This window comes from Eleutherodactylus coqui, chromosome 3, assembly GCF_035609145.1.
Source record: "Eleutherodactylus coqui strain aEleCoq1 chromosome 3, aEleCoq1.hap1, whole genome shotgun sequence".
Taxonomy (NCBI): domain Eukaryota; kingdom Metazoa; phylum Chordata; class Amphibia; order Anura; family Eleutherodactylidae; genus Eleutherodactylus; species Eleutherodactylus coqui.
The window spans coordinates 54,100,171-54,120,438 of NC_089839.1; the positions used below are offsets into that span (position 1 = coordinate 54,100,171).

The 20,268-nt window shown below is 43.0% G+C and overlaps 1 protein-coding gene across 5 annotated transcripts in view; it reads left to right on the plus strand.

The window, feature by feature from the left end:
* Positions 1-20,046, plus strand: part of RCOR3 (REST corepressor 3) — a 37,093-nt gene extending 17,047 nt beyond the window's left edge. For all 5 annotated transcript variants that reach the window (XM_066595602.1, XM_066595603.1, XM_066595605.1 and 2 more), the window contains 6 exons: positions 2,055-2,133; positions 4,549-4,767; positions 5,829-5,906; positions 6,042-6,099; positions 16,946-17,187; positions 17,477-20,046. In XM_066595602.1, coding sequence (XP_066451699.1) covers positions 2,055-2,133; positions 4,549-4,767; positions 5,829-5,906; positions 6,042-6,099; positions 16,946-17,187; positions 17,477-17,821 — 1,021 coding nt within the window. In that variant the 3' untranslated portion in view covers positions 17,822-20,046. The remainder of the gene's footprint in view (positions 1-2,054; positions 2,134-4,548; positions 4,768-5,828; positions 5,907-6,041; positions 6,100-16,945; positions 17,188-17,476) is intronic.
* Positions 20,047-20,268: the final 222 nt, after the last annotated feature.

Genomic DNA, 20,268 nt, shown 5'->3' on the forward strand with positions numbered 1-20,268 from the left:
GTGATCTGTTATGTGCGTACAGCCCCTTTGTTCTGCCGCAAAACTCTGCAGCTAAATTCAATGTTATCAGCGCTCCCATGGAGAATCACAGTGTGCGGTCCCTGCTATCTGCTGCCTAGCCCAATGATGGATTTTAACCTCAACATAAAATTGCTGTTCGCCCGAACAGCTAACGATAGTAGCATTTACACGCAGCGATTATCGCTCAAAAGACATCGTTTTAGTACATTTTGAGCAATAATCGTCCCATGTAAATGGGACTTTACCTTGGTGCCCGCATGGTGCTACTGTACCTTATTTTGTATTGGAAAGCCTAGTAGACTACTCCATGTATCATGCGAGAAAAGTATGGCAAACGGTTGCCTGTGTATGCGCTATATGTTTGGTGGATACGATGGGAGATTTTCTGAGCCACCAGACAACAGAGCCTTCTTTTGTCCTTCACGTTAGTTTAGATATAACTTGCAAAGAATAATGTGATCTTTTGACCACCACAGTATAATAACAACTATGGTATTATTGTAGCTTCTGAAGTAGTAGGAGCCGCACTGCATGTTTAACTGCTTTTTTTTTTTTTTCTCAAACATTAGAATATTATGTTTTTTTAATGCAATACAAATGGCCCCTTGTAAGTGGAGGAGGTAATTGCATGGTAAGTACCAGATCTAGAAGCATGTCCATGTCTTGAAGCAATGGCCATGATACACATCCACTTTTGATGTCCTTGTGAAAATAGAAATGTTGACTCTTGGTGTGATTGAGTTCACTAGTCTTGGAGAATTAATAACATTTTTACATTCAAAAACTTCAGAGGATGGAGAGAAGTAGATGTTGGGCTCCGTCCCACCCAATACTTGAATGACAAGTTTCTCCCAATTTGCATTTAGGGAGAGTCCTGTCAATTGAGCTACCCAGTGGACCCAGCTCTGCTCGGATCTTTTTAGTAGCATGTCCTCCTATAGAGCTAAAGATTATACTTAAAGGGATTTTCCCATTACCTGAAATTTCTTTACGGTCACACTACTTTCTGGTTTTGTGACTGCTGCAGCCAATCACTGAGCACAGCAGTGATTTTTCTCTAGGCAGTGATTGGCTGCAGCAGTCACATGTCCTGGTCAGCAACAGCCAGGAAGTACAGAGTGGCTGTGATGCAATTAGGGCTCATGCCCACAACTGTCTTTTCACGACGTATCATGGACACGTGAGATACAGTGAATGGAGTCAGTGAAAGTCAATGGACTTTCATTGATCCATGCACCTCCGTGGACCTTGCGTATCGATGGGCAGGAGAAATAAATCGAAGCATGCTCCTATTTCTCTGTTTGTACTTGGCCTGAGCTCTATACACTTTATGGGCAGTGTATACAGTGGATACACTATCCATATGTAATACATTGCTTATGGGCAGGGTTTCCATATGTATCCCTGCTCTGAACAGAGCCAGGAATTAAAAATAAATAAATAAATAAAAATCACTCTCTGCATGTCCACGTGCGTGTGATTCGCAGGCATGTGCAGTGCCATACGCGGTCTCTGCCAGCAGACCGTATAGCTGTCAAATGTGTAAAACGCTGCGTTGAGACCCGCAGCCTTTTACTCATACGGCAGTCCTTATAGGTAATGTGAAAACCCCTTTAAGACTGAAACCAGGCTGACAACTTATGTTGATGCAGCCTGGGTGTCAGTCACCTCGGTACTTGCACTACTGACTATGTACAAGTGATGGGTATAGTTGGAACATATTCACACATTGCAGATTCCTTATAACATCTGCTTTTACAGGCACATTTGCCATGGATTTCACTCCCTTCATATACAATAGGTATGGATAGATTATGTGTCCGATTTGGTAATTTTCAAAGCAGTCCCTCCAAAACTTTGTTTACTTGCTTTTTGTACTACTGTCATTTTATATATATATATAGTTTTTCTAAGTATTGATGAAATGTGAACATCGACATAAAATTGAGGACAATAAGCCTTATTACACCAGAAAGACATTGGATCTTGGATAGTCTGACTCTGACTCTTAAATGATTTGTGTTTACATTCAGTGATGAGGACGTGGAAGAAGCCCATCCAAAGGAGACACCTGATAGTGATTATGACCCTAAAAAAGAAACTAAAAAAGATGTGAGTAATACATTATATGTATTTTTTAAAATTTATTTTCCCTAGTGATGTATAAGAATACCTGGATCTTTGACTTAAGGGCTTATTTACATGAGCGTATATCGGCCAGCGTTTTCATGGCCGGCCGATATACGCTTCCATCTGTGCATCCCCCCCCCTTTCCCTCCCCCTCACCGGCTGTCTGTCTTTCTCCTCCCCTCCGAGCGGTTTACAATGGAAGTGAACGGGGCGGAGCTAAGCTCCCGCCCCTTGTCCGCAGCCAGTACTGAAAGTGGGCGGGACATAGTGGAGCCCCTCCCATTGCAAACGCCAGAGTGGAGGAGTGAGGCAGAGAGCAAGTGAGGGGAAGGAAAGGGGAAACTGCTCAGATGGAAGCGTATATTTATGACAAAGTGAGAAAACCTCAATCCTGCCATAGATATATATTATTTTTTAATTTTTTTTTTACAGAGTTAATCATGCAGCATAAATGATGCAATACATTTTTTCTGCGGGACGGTACAATTACAACGATAACAAAATTTATTTATATATATATATATATTTTTTTAGAGTTTTCCACTTTTCTACAATAACACCCCCCCCCCCCCCCCACACACACACACACCTTTAAAAAAAAAAATTCTAAATTGCTGCATTCAATGTACTATAACTTTTTTATTTTTCCACGGATGGAGCTCTGTAAGTGCTTGTTTTTTGCGAGATTAGCTGTAGTTTCTATTGGCACCATTTTGAGGTACATACTGCTTGTTCAATCACTTTTATTGCATTTTTGGGAGGTAAAATGCTAAAAATTAGCATTTTGCCTCAGTTTTTTTTAAGGGTTTGCAGGATAAAAAGTGTGTTCAACTTATACGCGTTGTTACGGATACGATGATGCCAAATGTGTGGGATTTTAATTTTTTTTATGCTAATATGAGAAAAAGCACAAAAAAGGTTCTTTCTTTTTTTGTACATTATGTTTATGTTTATGTTTATCTTTTTTTTTTTTTACACATTTTATGTCCCTGTGGGGGACTTGTACCATACCATCTATGATAAGGCATTGCAGGACTTCTGTCCTGCACTGCCTTACCGCTTGTTACAGCAATCACAGGCACTGGCAATACAGGACGCTGGTATCTGGAGTCCTGTTGCCATGGTAACCAGTCGGGCTTTCCGCAATTATATCGTAAGAGTCTGATGACCTCACAGAGGGAGCACCCTCCCTCTGTGAACCTTTCACATGCCGCAATCTACATAGATCGCGGCAGAGAAGGGGTTAACAGCGGGGGTTGCTGCTCCTATCGGTGACAGCCGTCTCCCGCTAACGGATAGCGCGAGATCTCTTATGATCTTGTGCTATCCCCAGGGTGTGACTGTACGCCCAGTTGCGCTTAATTCCTCCCTGTCAGGACGTACAGTTACGCCCTGTGGCGGGAAGGTGTTAAAGAAGAATTACAGGCATACGGATTTAAAATAGTAAAAGTTCTTATCATTCATGCTAGAAACTGTAACTGCTTTTCTCAGCCCATAAGAGGTCAGCTTGTGTGCGTGTGATTAACCATGTACAAGCTGTCATGTAACATAAGCAGGATCTCCACTTGCAGGCTGGATTTTTTTTTTTATAGCTCTGCCTGGGAGAAGCCTGATGTAGGATAGGGAATAGGGTGGGATCACCAAAAAAGAGCTCCAGTTATGTCAGTGATGCACAAAACTATATTGCATGCAATAACTAGCATGGCTTATGAATTGAAAGCGACACTAGCAATGAGGAGAGGAGGATTGATTCGTCTTGTGAGGTTTGTTAAATTGAGCTCTTCTTTGTTTTGACTGAAATGTACCTGCAAAGGGTTATTCCTGCCTAACAAATTGATGGCATGTTGCTAGAATATGCCTTTGCTTTACGATTTGTAGGGTCCGACCTCTGGGACCTCCGCTGCTCCTGAGAATATAGGGGCCTTGCACTTGTGTCGCTCTGCGTCATCCTATACATTTTTCCTGCTCAGTGGCGTTGTTGTCATCCAGTTGTCTGTCTGTGATAACCTGCAACTACCTGTTGCAGGTTATCACAGACAGCCAACCTGTTCCTTGGCATTCCTACATTGACTGTACTACAAATGCTTTTACGAAATGTAAAATGTTTGTGGACGTATATTAAGGGCTCACTCACATAAGTGTATTCTAACTGCTAAAACTCCATTTATTTACATTGGTCATTTTTCGAAAGGGAAAAAAAAAGAAAGCAGCATATCCAATTTCGGTTTATATTATGCACAGTTAGTCTATTGGTGCATAAAATATGCAATGAATACACGTTACATGCATATTTGCTCCATACTATGTAATACGCAGCCAAAATACGCCTGTGTGAGTGAGCCCTGACAGCTGTGAATCTATTTGTTCATTAGTAATTGTGTTTTTTCTTTTTTTCAGCCAAGTGGAGATTCCTGTATTCAGCCTGTCAAGGTTGCTCTTGGTAGAAGAGAATACCAAAGTTTACAGCACCGTCACCACTCCCAGAGGTCTAAATGTCGTCCTCCAAAGGGAATGTATATAAGTAAGGATGATGTTGTGGCTGTGTCCTGTAGCCCTAACGCTGCCAATACTATTCTCCGTCAGTTGGATATGGAGTTAATATCCTTAAAACGGCAGGTAATAATTTTTTATTCAATTTTTTTTTTTTTAATCCCTTCCTCTTTTTAGTCATCTGGAAGACTAAAGTCGACACAGGAAAAAATTGCTTAGATCCTGTCTGACTAAGGCAGGACTACATGGAGACTTTAGGCATGCACCAAAGATTGCAGTGTATCCCTGTGATCTCCTAAACCAATAGAAGTTACTGTGGGTCGCATTGCAACTTGCAAGTATCTGCAATCCACAGATCATTAAAATCCAACTTTGCAGGTTATTTGCAATCCACAGGACTACACCGCAATCTTAGCCCTAGCCTATGGGCCCTTTTACACTTTGCAGTTCTCTTTGATGATGAGTGCCAATCAACGAGGTTGATTCTTAGGTTGATTCAGACTCTATTGGGGGGGGGGGAGATAAACGATTTGTCATTGTTCTCCGTAGTTTCATTATTATTGGCAGCACAACCCCCAAAAACGCAGAGAAGTGTCTCACCTACAGAAATGTTTTGTTGTTGTTTTTTTCTCTGTGCCACATGAAAGATGTGATCACCTGACACACGGTCTAATGATCAGACAAACAAATGTTCTTGCCCAATCATTAGGCTGTGTAAAAGGCCCTTAAGGTTGGGTTCTCACGGGACAGAAATCCCACGGCTTGGCCGCACCGGAAAACCGTGGGTTTTGAAGCGGGTTCGCCCCCTACATCTCCGCTGGGGCCATCTCTTCCCATAGAGAGGAGAGAGGCCGCAGAGGAAATGATAAAAGAATTGACATGCTGTGTCTTTGTTTTCCACGCGGCATGTCTGTTTCAGTGCGGCTTGGCCGCAGCATGTGGACGAGATTTTTACAAAATCTTGTCCACTCTGCTGGCTAATCCCGGGATGACCTCCATGTTTGAGACACTCGGAGGAGAAAAAAGGCCGTAAGATCTCTGGCTTGCTCAACCTCCTCCTCTGAATGACTGACTGACACTCCATGATTTAGTCGTCCATGTAAAAGTACCTTTACATGCTTATATTTTTGGTATACAATACAGCTTTTTTTACTTGTAATTACTTAAGAGTTTGTTTTTATTTAAAGGTTCAGAACACTAAGCAAGTTAACAGTGCACTTAAGCAAAAGCTGGAAGGAGGCATAGAAGAGTTCAAACCAGCAGAGGTAACATGAATGGCATATCTGTGAGCCCATGCTATAATTTCAGGCTTGAGTTGATGGATTGTAGCCTCTGTGTGCCATTGTTTTTTTTTTCTTTTTTTCCTTTTCATTTTATTTTATTTTTTTTTAATTTTACAGTCAAATCAGAAAATAAATGCACGTTGGACAACAGAAGAACAGCTTCTCGCAGTACAAGGTAAGTGAAGAGGGGAGAGGTGTATTTGTAGTTCTGAACATTAGTGTACTGCAATCTGTATGCATGTATTACTTGTCTTTAGCAAGAAACTGTCTGCCATAGGCAATATACCTGTCAAGAGTATGATATGGTATGCTGCCCTCCCCTCTGATGTAGGCAGCCCCACTAACCATTTAGTTGATGGCGAATGTAAGCTGAAACTTCAAAAACAAAATGCTACATAATGTGCTTCTGTACAGCATTTGGAAGAGGACACAATCAAATGATATACATGAAAGTTATGTAGCCTATGCAACAATGACATTGAATCAGAGAGTTAAAATAAAGCAGTCTGATTCTACTGAGGTCACTCTGCGCCCAGTATCAGATCGTAGCATACTAAGGGAAAATCCAGGAAAGGCTTTCTGCTGCAGACTTTACTCTGTGCATTATCTCTGGAACAGGGACTGCAGCGTATGCTAATTTTGTACTGCCCTTTTGTTTGTTTTTTTGCTGTACATGTGGAGGGACTTCTGAGGGCTCCATCAACATGTATTGTGCTAAAAATTGTGTAGAATCTGCACGGAGTATCCACAACACATCCACCACGTTTGAACATGGCCTGAAAAGAGATTTTTCCACCTTAATCTGCCGATTCACCAACTCCCGTGAAATGGAGAACGAGCCAAGGGCATGCACCGCCTCTTCTCCATTCATTCCCCACTTGGATGTGATGAACGGCTCACCAGGTGGAACAGGGATCAGGGGACCTGCATTTTGGGGATAGGTTTGGAGGCTGCATCTATCAGGCATATCCTGTGGATGTGTTATAATTCTCATTATTCAGGATTCTCACTTCAGTTCATGATGTGCTCAAAAGACAATTAAGACCTAATTGTGAGCCACTTGGTGGACAGACATGTGTAGTACGTTATGTCCGAACTTGGCCTAAACAATATTTCTCAACAACTGATTAGATGCTTATTGACTCTAAAAATCTGCCTGGAAACCCCCTCAATTCAAGTGAGTATGAGTATCTCAATGAGGGTTTCAGGACACTGGTCATTAAAACTTGCAGCTTACACCATTATTCATTTACGTAGTCATATTCATTTTTTCCCCCACTCTTGCCATGAGTGAGTGGGGGAAGCAATCTGTTCATCTACATAACATACTGCAGGCTGCAAGCCACTTCAGCCATCAACAATCAACAATCTAAGGGCTGACTCACACGGGCGTATGTGTCAGGTGTATTACGCACGTAAAAAATGCAGTACACAGCAAATGCGCATATACATGTGTGTTTGCTGCCTATGCTAAATCCCCATTGCCTATATACACTATATGGACAAAAGTATTCGGACAGTGCAGAAAATCAGAAAATATGCAAATACTGAGTTTGCCGAACAGTATGCTGGGAAGGGCGCGGGTAAAAGAAAAGGCTCCTCATTTCGTAATAACTATTCATTCATCCGATGGAGCCCTTGTGGGACGAACTGGAGCGACTGGTACGACACCGCCACCCACGCCCATCTTCACAACAGTCTCTTCTCACAGCCTTACATGAGGAATGGCGAGCTATTCCTGCCCAGACTTACAGAGAACTTGTGGGAAGTATGCCTCGAGGTGCTACCACTGTGTAATACAAGCAAAAGGACGGCCGACACGTTACTAAATAGAATAATAAAGCTTGAAAAACATGCAGTGTCCAAATACTTTCGTCCATCTAGTGTAGCTGCATATTATGCACCAAAATAAGACCTGCTGTGTATTTTTCCACACGTGAAAGAAAAGAAAAAACTACGTGAGTGGTCCAATAGACATCGATGGACTTTTAGCAGTGTGTATTACCTGCGTGACATTTGCTGATGTAAGTAAGCCCTTACTATTTAGATTGCGCCCACACATTGTACTTTGCAAGCATCGCTGTAAAACCTCAAGGTGTGAACACTGTTTTAACACACACATTCAACTGAAGGATTCTACGCTAAGACCCTGCTGCACTCACTAGATTAGTAGGGGCATCCCTAGTGTTTAACACTGACATTATCGGCTAGGAATTGGCCTGAAACCCATTGCATGCAGATCACCATTGGAATTTCTCCCATTGCATGCATACATGTAGCAAGCATCCTGTCAAATGTAAAAAGGTTTCCTTTTGCTTGGGGTTTGATTAAACTTCATTCACTTGCGTTATACTCTGCCTGTAATTTTGTGGTGGATTTTGGGGTTTCACACCAAAAATCTGCAACTAATCTGCTGCTTGGGCACAGAGCCTTAAGAACTGTACATTTCTGAAAGGGTGAAAATGTAGCTTGGTCATAGTAGGAGATAAGATGGGAGGCCGGATAAAAGGCTCAGTTAGGATTGGCATGTTTGACTTCATATAACGTAGTAAAAAAAAAAAAGTTAAATATGTAATCCTTCAAATTTAACAAACTGTATTCTAGGAAGGGAAGCATGATAAAAGTCATAGTAGACTGTGTATGTCTATGAAACTTGAATCACACATGGCTGTTGCTTTAAGGGGTTATCCTCTAGGATAGGTGATCAATATTAGATTGGTGGTCATCGAACAGCTGTTTAAAGAGGCCACAACACTCAGACACAGCTCTGTTGTTTTGTTAGTGGTAATGCTTGGTATTACAGCCAACTTAAGCCCAATGTCCACAAGTGGATTTAAAATGCGGTTGATCTGCAATTCAAGCCGCCTATAGGCAAACGTGGGTGTTCAAATCGGAATGCTTTAATTCAGTTGCGATTTGCGGACCTTTTGGGTGCAGAAATCAAATCACAGAATGTTCCATATCAGTGTGGTTCTCTCACGGACTGCTTCCATTGAAGTCAATGGAGGCCATCCAATCCACGGACCGTCCATAATTGACATTGCATATGGGCCGCAGATTCTGTGGGAAAGCAGGAGTTTAAAAAAAACTCTACTGCACACACATCCGCCGTACAGAAAAAAGAAGACCCAGAGGGGTAAGCAGGGTCCTCGGCCGCAGGCAGGGGCGGATTCTGCTGCAGGCTCCTACTTGTCCGTTGACGTGAGCCCTAAAGCTTTGTCCCATTGAAGTGAATGGGACTAAGCCATGATACAAGGCACAGCCACTATAAAAAAAAAATATGGTGCTGGGCCATCTGAACAATGAAGAGGAGCAGCATGGCACTCTTAAGCAGCTGATTGGTGGGGGTGCTGAGAGTCAAACTCCCACTGATGTAATGTTTTTAGTGTATCCTAAGGATTGGCCATCAATTCTAAAGTCCCGCATATTCTACTTTTCAAGCCATAATCAAAATTTATAGGTAAAGAAGCTTGGCATCATTTTATGCTATAATACTGTAGGTATCTTGGGCAAGAAACAGAATTCTTTATACGGTCTATAAATAATAGTGTTCGGTAACACATCGGAATGATATGTAAAAATGGTAATTGCGCGTACTGACCAATCTGCTCACTGGTTTAAAGGGGTTATCCTGCCTTTTATTAATGACCTAGCCTCAGGATAGGCCATCAGTGTAGTGGCCGGCGCTTGTAACTGCAGGCAAAGCTTGCGTTGATTTCAATGAGAGCCGTGGTTGCAGTTACAAGTGCCGCCCACTACACAGAGGTCGGAGCTGAGACTTCTGCTCCGACCTCTGTGTATTTGCGACACTGGCAGCATGTGTCCGCTTAGCTGATTGGTCAGGGGCCTCAAGCGGCAGAACCCAACCGATCAACTATTGATGATTATCCTCCATAGGTCATCAATAGTATTCTCCCTGGAAAACCCCTTTGATTTCTCTTTTTTTTTTTTTTTTTTATTATTCGTCAACAAGTCCTAAAAGACCTCTGAAGGACGTCTACAATTATTTCTGTTTTGCAGTTTTCCATGGTAACGATAGCATCCGTAGGAGCCCCAGTTACAGAGGAAGTCGGCCCTCTGTGCTCACGGTAGTCACAGGCAGAGCTTTGAAGCACCCTGTAGACTCCAAATTAGAAGACAGAACTGGTTACAAACCGCTTTTCTGTCCTCCTCAGGGTCCCATCCCCACTTCTGCAGGAAGTTGTAAATGTATGGTACAGGTTTACAGCCCAGAACCACGTGTCGTACTTGTATGGCAAGGGTCCTAAATGGGTTAATATGCATTACATATTTTTTTACACTCCCCTGGTCAACTGCATGTTTATTGCCTAACATTTAATTTCCATGAATTTTTAGCATAGAACTTGCATGTTTCCTAGTCGTGCTAGTCCATCATTTTCATTGTTTAAACCCAAAATGGGGTACAAGCAAATGTGTCAGACCAGGAACAGTTGGCAAAGAAAATGTGTTTGTAAGATGCTAAAGATGAGCTGTGGTGACTGGGGTGTGAGGCGGTATGCCTTCTAAAGCATCAAAACTCTGTAAAAGGGAAGACAAATCCAGAACACCAATGTGTGTGCCGGGTTAGGCAAATCTAGGCAGGGATTGTTTTAGTGCCACAAATTAAGCAGATTTGAGCTGCAACATTTAACATCTCATTAGCGAGACAGCAAGCATTAAAATCAACTGGTCCTCATTGTAACAATAGCTTTATCTCCTATTTGACCACTGCTCTACATGAGCTCTGTTTAAAGGGGGTTTTCAGGTACAAATATTATTGATGACCTATCCTCAGGCAAACCCCAGCTGAGTGGGCGCCTGCCGTTAGCGCCGCTATACACAGAGGTCGGAGTGGAAGCTGATGTTCCGACCACCATGCAATGGCTGGTGCAGATTCCATTGAAATCAGTAAGACCCCAGCCTGAAGTTACCAGTGCTGACCACTACACAGGAGTCGGAACAGTGGCAGACCCCGGATAATCTAATATTGATGACTTATCCTGAGGATACGCCAACAATTGTATTTGTGCCTGGAAAACCCCTTTTAAGGATTACATAAGAATGGAATATAACTAAAGAGTAAGGCTACATGCACACCAGCAAGAATCTCACGAAACTCGCGTGAATATGAACTCCTAAACCACACATCTAAGAGTCACAATTTCCCAGAAGTGATGCGAGACGTTCTTGAATGAACGCATCTGCGTGTAAAATGCACATCGACCAGCGTGGTATCGGGCCGAGTTTCTTGGCCTGATATTGCACTCGCCCCTGTGTGAGTGTAGTCTAACTGTAGTCTAACTTTTGATCAGTGGGATTTCGGATTCAGTGAGACCTTCACTGAAATGAAGAGGCAGAAGCATTCGCTGAGCGCTGGAGCCCTTCAGCTGTCATTGTTGCTCTCTGCTGCTACAGGCAGGCTCATAGACTTTTATTTACTTCTATGTAGCCAAGAAGAGCCGACGAGTGACAACTGAAGGGCACAGAACTCGGTGCATGCTTCAGCACCTTCGTTTCAGCGATCAGCAGGGGTCTCATCACTCGGATCCCCACTGATGAAAACGTACAGATCACAACTACATGTTAAAAAGTTTTATAAAACTGCGGTTACTCTTTTTAAATTAGATGCAAATACAACAATTTGTAGTGTTGATTTAGGCAGAAGGCTATCTAGTAACGAAGCATGTGCTCTCTTATTTCAATCTACTTTGCAAATGCTTTATGATTGCAATGAGTCCTTTCAGGAGGGTAACTTTAAGGCTTTCTTTACACGGGTGACATGGCATCGCAGTGATATCGCATCGGTGGTATGTACGATATCACTGTGTTTTCTCTCGGCAATACCGCGATTTTGTGGAGCTACAAAGTCGCACATGGTACTTCAAAGTCATGTGACTTTAGAGCACCACATGCGAGGATTTTCAGGGGAAGGGGCTTGAAATATAAGCCTGCCTGGAAAATAAGCCCTAGCTGCAAAACAAAACACATACGTCACCTAGAAGCGCTGTCCAGGGCTTCGCTGCATCTTCTTCCCGGCACTGGTCTTCAGCATCTCTTCAGGCCAGGGATTGGAAAACCCCTGCCTCCAAGAAGCGCTGGCTGTGATTAGCTGAGGGCCTGTGATTGGTTCAACGAGCGCTGGCTGAGCTAAGGCCCTCAGCCAGCGCTTCCTAGAGACAGGGATTTTCTAATCCCCGGCCATAAGAAATGCTGAAGACCAGTATCGGGGAGAAGATGCAGCAGAGCCCCGGACAACAATTCTAGGTGATGTATGTGTATTTTTTTGAGGGGGGGGGGGGGGGGGTCCTGCAACTAGGGCTTAGTTTTGGGCTTTGACAGTAGGATTTCCTACGGTCAAAGTTGCATCGCATGGAACCGCATTTTCAGGCGATTTAACAGAGGGGAAGGCTCTATTGGAAAACATGGACTACGGAACCTCACAGGTCGCGTGCATATCGCGGGACACAAGGTTTTTGTCTCGCAATATCGCATGCTAGAAAACATCACAAACGTGAAGGAACCCATAGGAAAGCATGGGCTTCACATACATGCGATTTGTAGTTGTTGCAACGCAAGAAAATCGCACGACTTTGTTGCCCGTGTGAACGAGGCCCTAATCTTGCAATTTTCTGGGCCCAGAGATGTGGTTTACAAACTGTGTGCCACATGACTCTTATTTGGGGTTTGTACTACAATGTAGAATAATAGTGTCCTCTGTTCTGCTCTTTTGTCTATTGGAATATGACCCCAACAGTCAGTCTCCATCTGATATGTCTTCTTAGCAACTTCTTTGCAGCCTTTATGCCTGTGGAGGGGAAGCACATTATTGGATATAGCAATTGGCTAAAGGGGTGTTCCAGGCACAAAGTGCAAGTTCTGAAAAATGCTGAAATCTAGGAGGTACAGCTAAGCAGTGGCAACCTGTAACTTTTAGCTGCCGCTTTGGACCCTCTCCTTTTTCCCATACAGCTGCTGATCTGCCCCTGAGTTTTCATGTATCACTTCCACAATGAGCACAGCGACAGACTGTTACCTACAGCATAGTTAGCGCTTGTCTACCTGCCAGCGCTGTAGCTCCGCCCACAGCTCACAGGTCCTAGAACTTACTAGTACCAACCTCCTCCTCACTCAGAGTGCCAGAGAAACCAACTGAAGCAGACAGACCGGACCTCTGAACTGCACACGGGCAGTACAGCGCTGTACTTGTACTCCTGTCATCCCATCATGTTTGAGGCTATGGACAGGGAAGCAAGTAGCAAATGCAGATAAGATGTCAGAAGAAGTAAAGCTATTTTTCAGGCAGAAGATCACGTGACATAGAAAAAGAAAGTAGCTAGACCGGGTACAGTGCACCTATTACAAAATGACTTATGTAATGATGTACATTAGATTTTGAAATGTTATTTTGTGCCCAGAACCCCTTTAACTTCAGTAACTACCAAGTTGTTAGCAGCAAGGCAGTGCATATTCTGGCCCTTTTGATTTATGCGACCTGCTCTGATGCTGAATATTGGCACAGCCATGTTTTTTTTTGTCTTGTTTTGTTTTTTCCCAGGCACTCAAAAAGGAGATAATATCATTGTGTAATGGAAATCTGTTGCAAGACCCATAGAAATCTGTACCAAATACCATAACAAACCAGCATGTCCTCAAAGGACTCTAGCAGGGTACTGATATATCTTTATAACACTGGAACTGATGGGTGGAGACAAGGGTTAGGCTGTTTGACAGCCAGGTCACGCACCCCGTTGATGATTGGCTGATCTCTGCTCTATCCCCGGCGCTGTAGCATCTCCGCTGCCATGCATGCTTTGGCCGAGCGGCTGTGGCAGTGACAGGCCGTCGGTCTGCATGGTCATGCTTTCTCGGCTGCAGCACTCTGACAGTGACCCCCAACGGCCCACTCACCTCCTGCGCATGCTCCATCTCCCCTCCAGACCCCGCAGCTCGCAGTGTCCCGCTGCCATCTTCCCTTGCTTGGCTGGTGTAGTAAGTGTGCACCGGGGTCTACCATGTGCCGCCCCCGCTGCTGCAGTTTATGGGCTAGCGGACCCGCTGTCACAGTGGCCTGGGGGCCTGGCATGTGTCCACGCAGGGTCCGCCGCTGAGTGTTGCCGCCGGCCTCCCCTATGTAAGTCTTGCATACATGCTGTTCCCCGCCGGCTCTCATGCAGTTCCGCCTACTTTTTTACCCGCTGTCTTCTGCCCCTGCATTTACCGCCGCCGCGCGCCCCTGCTGTCTTCACTGATCCCAAGCTCTGCTGCCCATACAAGTATGCAGCCAATAGGGAGCTAGAGGTGTGACAGGGGCGTTCCTCCATGGAAACCCTGTCAAACCCCTAGCTTCCTGGTGGCGTCAAGATACACCAGTACCCTCTAGCAGTATTAATTTACCTTATCAGAGCTTTGAAAAGGCTCAATATATCCTACAGAAGTCTAGAAAGTCTAATATGCATAAAGTTAATAATAGTATTGTTTTTTTTATATATGAATATAGTGAACTGTGATAGAGAAATAAATATATATATATATATATATACGCAGTTGGTTTTACTTTATTCTTAAGGCCTCATGTCCACAGGCACGCACAGAGTGCAGAATCTCGGAGCGGATTCCTGCCTGGCCACAGACATGAGGCAAAAAATAAATTTACTCACCTGTCCGGACTCGGGCCTTCTCCGTCACGGCCAGATCTTTTTTCGTCTGCGCGGCAGATGTGCTCGTGTGTATGCGGTGTGTCTTTTTACTTTTTTTTTTTTTTTTTAGTCTCCTGCTTTTCTGCGGATCATTGACTACAATGGAAGCCGTCCCTACGGGATCCACAAGAAAAATGGAGCATGCTGTATTTCTTCCCCACGTATGGATGCCCAATGATGGTCTGTGGGCATATTGAACTGCGGATTCCGCAATTCAATTATGCCCATGGACATGAGGCCTTAGGATGTGGTAGATTGGGTTATCTAGTAGAGATATGGACTGTCGGAGTGTACATGTAGCTAAAGGGCCTTTTACAGGAACGATTCAATACGAATCGTCATCCAATCATTGGGCCGTGTAAACGTGCCAACGTCGTCAGCTGATCGCCTCGTTTTTTGCAAACCTAAAAATGCTAGCTTGTAAGCTGCTCCTCTCCCGGTGTGCGCATGCTGCCGATCACAGGCCTGTGTGTAAAAGGACCTTTAGTCTACATTCACTGTAGGCTACTGGTAAATGAAAATCTACTGCTGTGCCCTGAGTAGATTACCGAAGCCTCAGCTCCACTGTTTTAGGCCAAAGCTCCAATTATCACCATAGTCCCGCTAAGGCTTCTGGGTTTGTTTCTGCCATGATGACCCCTCCTTCCCTTCTCAGCGCCACGACTTAAAGCTTCTGTAATAAGATGTCAAAACGTGTCTGTGTCTTAACTTCATTGTGGAGAAAGCATCTGCAAAATGACAATGTCTAATTGGAACATGTTCTTATGTATCCGAATAAAAAAAACTAAAGCCACATGAGGCGGCAGTTGGGGAAACGCTAGTTGGGCCAGCAATAGAGATGAGCGAGCATACTCGCTAAGGACACTTACTCGATCGAGCATTGTCCTTAGCGAGTACTTGCCCGCTCGGAAGAAAAGGTTCGGCTGCCGGCGCGGGTGAGAGGTGAGATGCGGCAGTCAGCGGGGGGGGGGGGGGGGTAGAGAGAGGGAGATCCCCTCTCCGTTCCTCCCCGCTGGCAGACGAATCTTTTCTTCCGAGCGGGCAGGTACTCGCTAAGGGCAGTGCTCGATCAAGTAATTGCCCTTAGCGAGTATGCTCGCTCATCTCTAGCCAGCAACGATATCTTCTGACGTTCCCATAAACGCACACATTGGGCTCAGCGACTGCACAAGGTGGACAGACTAGTTTAGCCTCCTTACTGCATGTGTGGCTAGCCTAAAAGCATTTCTTGAAGGGATGAGTTTTTATTTCTGATGAAGTGCTACTCCAGACAAATACTGAAAATTCAGCTTTTTGTCTCAAATCTGAGCAGTTTCTGAGATCACAGCGGAAGCCTTGACAATGACGGTGGAACGCTTGGGAGACGGCAAAGGAAATGCTACAACTGCCAAGTGTGGAACACATTAACAATATAATGCTGTCATAAGTGACCAAGTAGATTATTTAGGAAATGGTCGAACTGCTACTATCGGTCATCACTGATATTATATATACTATATGCATATACAGTGTGGTCATCAATACAGACAGTTAATACTAGAGAGAATGAGCCTGTTGAACATACAGGAGAGGGGATCTAAAGGGTAGATGGGCACAAGCAGAGGGCAAAGTAATTGTTATCAGATTAAAGCCATTTGGAAAAAAAACAGTTTTTCTATAAGTACCTTGTGTATTATAGTAGATGTATACCTCACCAAGGATTCCTACCCTAAGCTACCCGGAAGGAAGTGGTAATGTTATCATCTTGGGTTAATTCCATGCTACCAGAAAGATTGCTCAAGAAACCATGCAGCTTCTAAAACTCGAAAAGAACAAAGTTAAAGGGGGCATTTCCAAGATTGACATGATGGGTGATAAAAGTGTGAAAAGTGGGGGGTCCTGCTAATGAGACCAAGGGATCCTGTGTCCCCCTCCACACTGCGGGGATTGCACCCCCCTCACTATTACACTTCTATCACCTATCCGTAGTCCATTTTGGGCTAACCCATTTAAGTGCCATCTATGTACCGAAGCTTGGGAGAGACGTGAGTAGGGTTTAACACGTAAAAGGATGATTTATGAATGCATATTCCTTTTTTTTTTTTATACTGCTGGACCATATATATTTGTGTCCTGGTATAATGTATTTTCTCTCCCTACATATTGAATTTACTCTTTCCCCCCAATACGAATAAGTTGTCACTGGCACACTGTTTACATGCCGTTAATGGAACATTTAGGGATGATGACCGCTATCTATAGGCAGAGGGTCCTTGCAGATTTGTTGACATACAAAGCACCGCATGAGTGGATCGTCTTTGGTGAATATTGTACTTTGCCTTCCAGGTGTCCGCAAATATGGTAAAGATTTTCAAGCTATTGCAGATGTAATTGGCAACAAGACTGTTGGTCAAGTGAAGAACTTCTTTGTAAACTACAGGCGTCGGTTTAACTTAGAGGAGGTATTGCAGGAATGGGAAGCAGAACAAGGAACCCAGGCCTCTAATGGTGATGCTTCTACTTTAGGGGATGACACAAAAAACACTTCTCATGTACCATCAGGAAAGAGCACTGATGAAGAGGATGAGGTGTGTTTGTGTATCCACAGTATTGAGTTCAGCATTTCTTTTTATTTTTTGTTCTAAAGTTACTGCTAAATTGCGAATAGATGATAAAAAGGTAGAATGCAACATATAATCTCTGGTAACTGCATTTTATATGTTTAGAACTATAGATAATGATTGGAACGTTATTTAATGGATATTAGAAGATATCAGTGTATTGGAATACTGTACATAAACTTTTTTTTCCGTTTTGTAAAGCAACTCATTTTTTTGTAATAGTCTTGGTTTGAAGTCCGTTTTTGTTTTGTTTTAGACCCAGAGCAGCCAGACAGCACCACCCACCGGCCCGTCACCTCCGGCGCAGTCTGTAGCCCCAGCACCGACCGCTTCGGTAACAGCTATGAATCAGCCTCCACCTCTTCTTCGGCCAACACTTCCAGCGGCTCCGGCCTTACATCGGCAGCCTCCACCTCTGCAGCAGCAAGCCCGATTTGCTCAGCCAAGGCCGACCCTCAACCAACCCCCACCACCGCTAATTCGCCCAGCTAGCTCTTTGCCTCCTCGTCTAAACCCAAGGCCATCGGTGACCACAAGTTCAGGTCCACAGCCGTCGTCTCTTATTGGGATTCAGACTGAACCACAGCCCACAATGCATTGATGTAAATAAATCAATTCCTTCGATGGAACCTGGAACTTTTTACTTCTGTGGGAGTAGTCTCGGAGCCATTCACTAAGCTGGGTTTTGCTACGTCTAATGTACGTTATCAAATCCAGACAATAAAAACAAAAAATGACTGTACCCATACACTAAACTGATCCAGAATGTATTGTAAGCTTTTTTTTTTTATAAATATATATACAGTCAGACATAGGCATTCTGTAAACCAAAGTGTTCTCCACATTAAGACTCCTCTGTTACATGTTACTGTGTGTCATATTTCAGCATTTTATATGCTGACCATATGCAATAAATCACAAATGTCAGTGAACTGTAAGTATTTTAGCTCGGTGAGATGCAGTTTTCATATCATCCTTACAGTGAACTCGCCTACACATAAGTGAAGATAGCCATAAGGCATTTTAGCCATTTGTCTTGTACCTCAGTAATGATTTTCATAGTGTATTGTGTCAATCAATAAAATGGCTTCCACTGTGTGCAGATGAGCGGTTCCTGTCTTCACTCTTCCTAGCTCATACACTTTTTTAAAGGGGTTGTAAACACATAAATCAGAAAAGAAAAATTCTAAGTGAATTACTCTTGGTCCCATGAAAAATTGCCAGGCTCATCTCTAAATAACCATGGAGTCTGGTCTGAGTAGCTTTATGACAAGCTCTGTGTCCAGACAGCAAATAATGCAGCTCTCTCTTCCCCTCTCGCAGCAAGAAATCCTGACATTACCTGAAGTATTTATTAGAGCTCGTTCACACTGCCATTTATTTCCGTTGTTTTGCTTCTGTCCTAGGAATCGAACAGGGGTAAAATTTGGATGCTGGATCTCATTGACTAGAATGGGGTCTGTCCAGATTCCATTATGTCCTCCAGTATTTTCCAGGGCAAAACTGTGCACACAGTGCTATTTCATCCGGGATTATAATGGAAATCTACAGTGCAGATGTGAACAAGCCCTTAGGAACCTCGAAGTGTCCACAGCGCATGGAAAATCTGGCCTGTGTGGACAGTTCATAGCAAATTCCGTCCCGTGTGGACATACCCTTAATTGGTTTCATGTAGCCATACTTGTCTCCAAAGTTAAGGAAACTCCCTCCGCACCAGTCGCCATTTAACAAGCTTTGGCAGTGCTATGCAGTTGGCAACCCCTTCTGTGATCAGAAGCCATGTTCTGATTTTAATTGCCAATCACTGGTCATAAAAAAGGTACTTGCAATGCAAAAAGCTTTCATCCTGGTGGATGTTGCCGTTTACAACCTTTTTGTAGTACTTGTAGCCCATTTGAATTTATTTATCATGTTTAAAAAAAAATGTATTTTCAAGCTTCAACATTTGTCTAAAAAGTATGAACGTTCTAAGTGTATGCAGTAATTTCATTTTTTTTATTTTTTTTTTTATTTCTATGTATACATTTGTGTTTTTTCTAACCTTTTTTGAAACTCTTTGAATGGAGTTTATTGCCCTCCCATGGCTATCGAAGAAATGTGTTTTGGCTTGCACATATCGCCATGCATACTTAGGAGAGATCATGTTAGATTTATCATGTAAGTTTTAATTTATTGGCTGTATTTACCTTGATGTAATATGATGAATACCGTCCTCGTCTTGTATGTGACTGTCAAGTATCAATTGTCAGCTGTGTTTCTAGTTTACGGACTTGTGTTTCTCTTACACAACAGGGAATCAGGTTTGTGTATTTCGATTTTATTTATTGCATTGGCACTTAGTAACTAGACTTTTTATAGACTTTCCCTGGTCTATCAATATATAGAATTCTTGGAATTTTTTTTTATTTTTTGTGTGTGTGTATTTTTTATTTTCCTTTTTTTTTTTTCTAACCTGTTTTAATTCTAGAAAGTGCACTTACGTGATGATTTCCTCATTTTCGTGCTGCAAAATGTAAGATTAAATCGTTGCCCAGAATCATTGTCTATTACCGGTCTTTCAGTATGGTAAACTGGAGTTTTTACAAAATTCTGTAAACTCTACCCGTACGGTGTTATGTAATTATAAATGGATTACAACAGTGTAATGTGCGCTATTTTGCATTAAAGCTTTGTTGTTTCTTATTATGCTTTTTTTGTCCTAAACCCCCTCCCCAAGTAAAATGTATTAAATGCTGTGTAAATAAACAGGGTTGGGTTGATTTTTATTTTTATTTTTCTCTTTTTCTGTCATTTTAAATATGGCAAAAATAAAAGTTGAAACAATGACCGTAAGCGGTTGTCAATTTATTAGTGTTTGTAGTTTCTGCCATTTACCTTTTTATGTGGATTGTTTAAAGCAGGGTTCCCCAACTCCAGTCCTCAGGGACCGCCAACAGGTCATGTTATCAGGATTTCCTTAGTATTGCACAGGTGATGTAATTATTGTCGGCGCCTCAGACATTACCACAGGTGTTCTTACTATAGGATATCCTGAAAACATGACCTGTT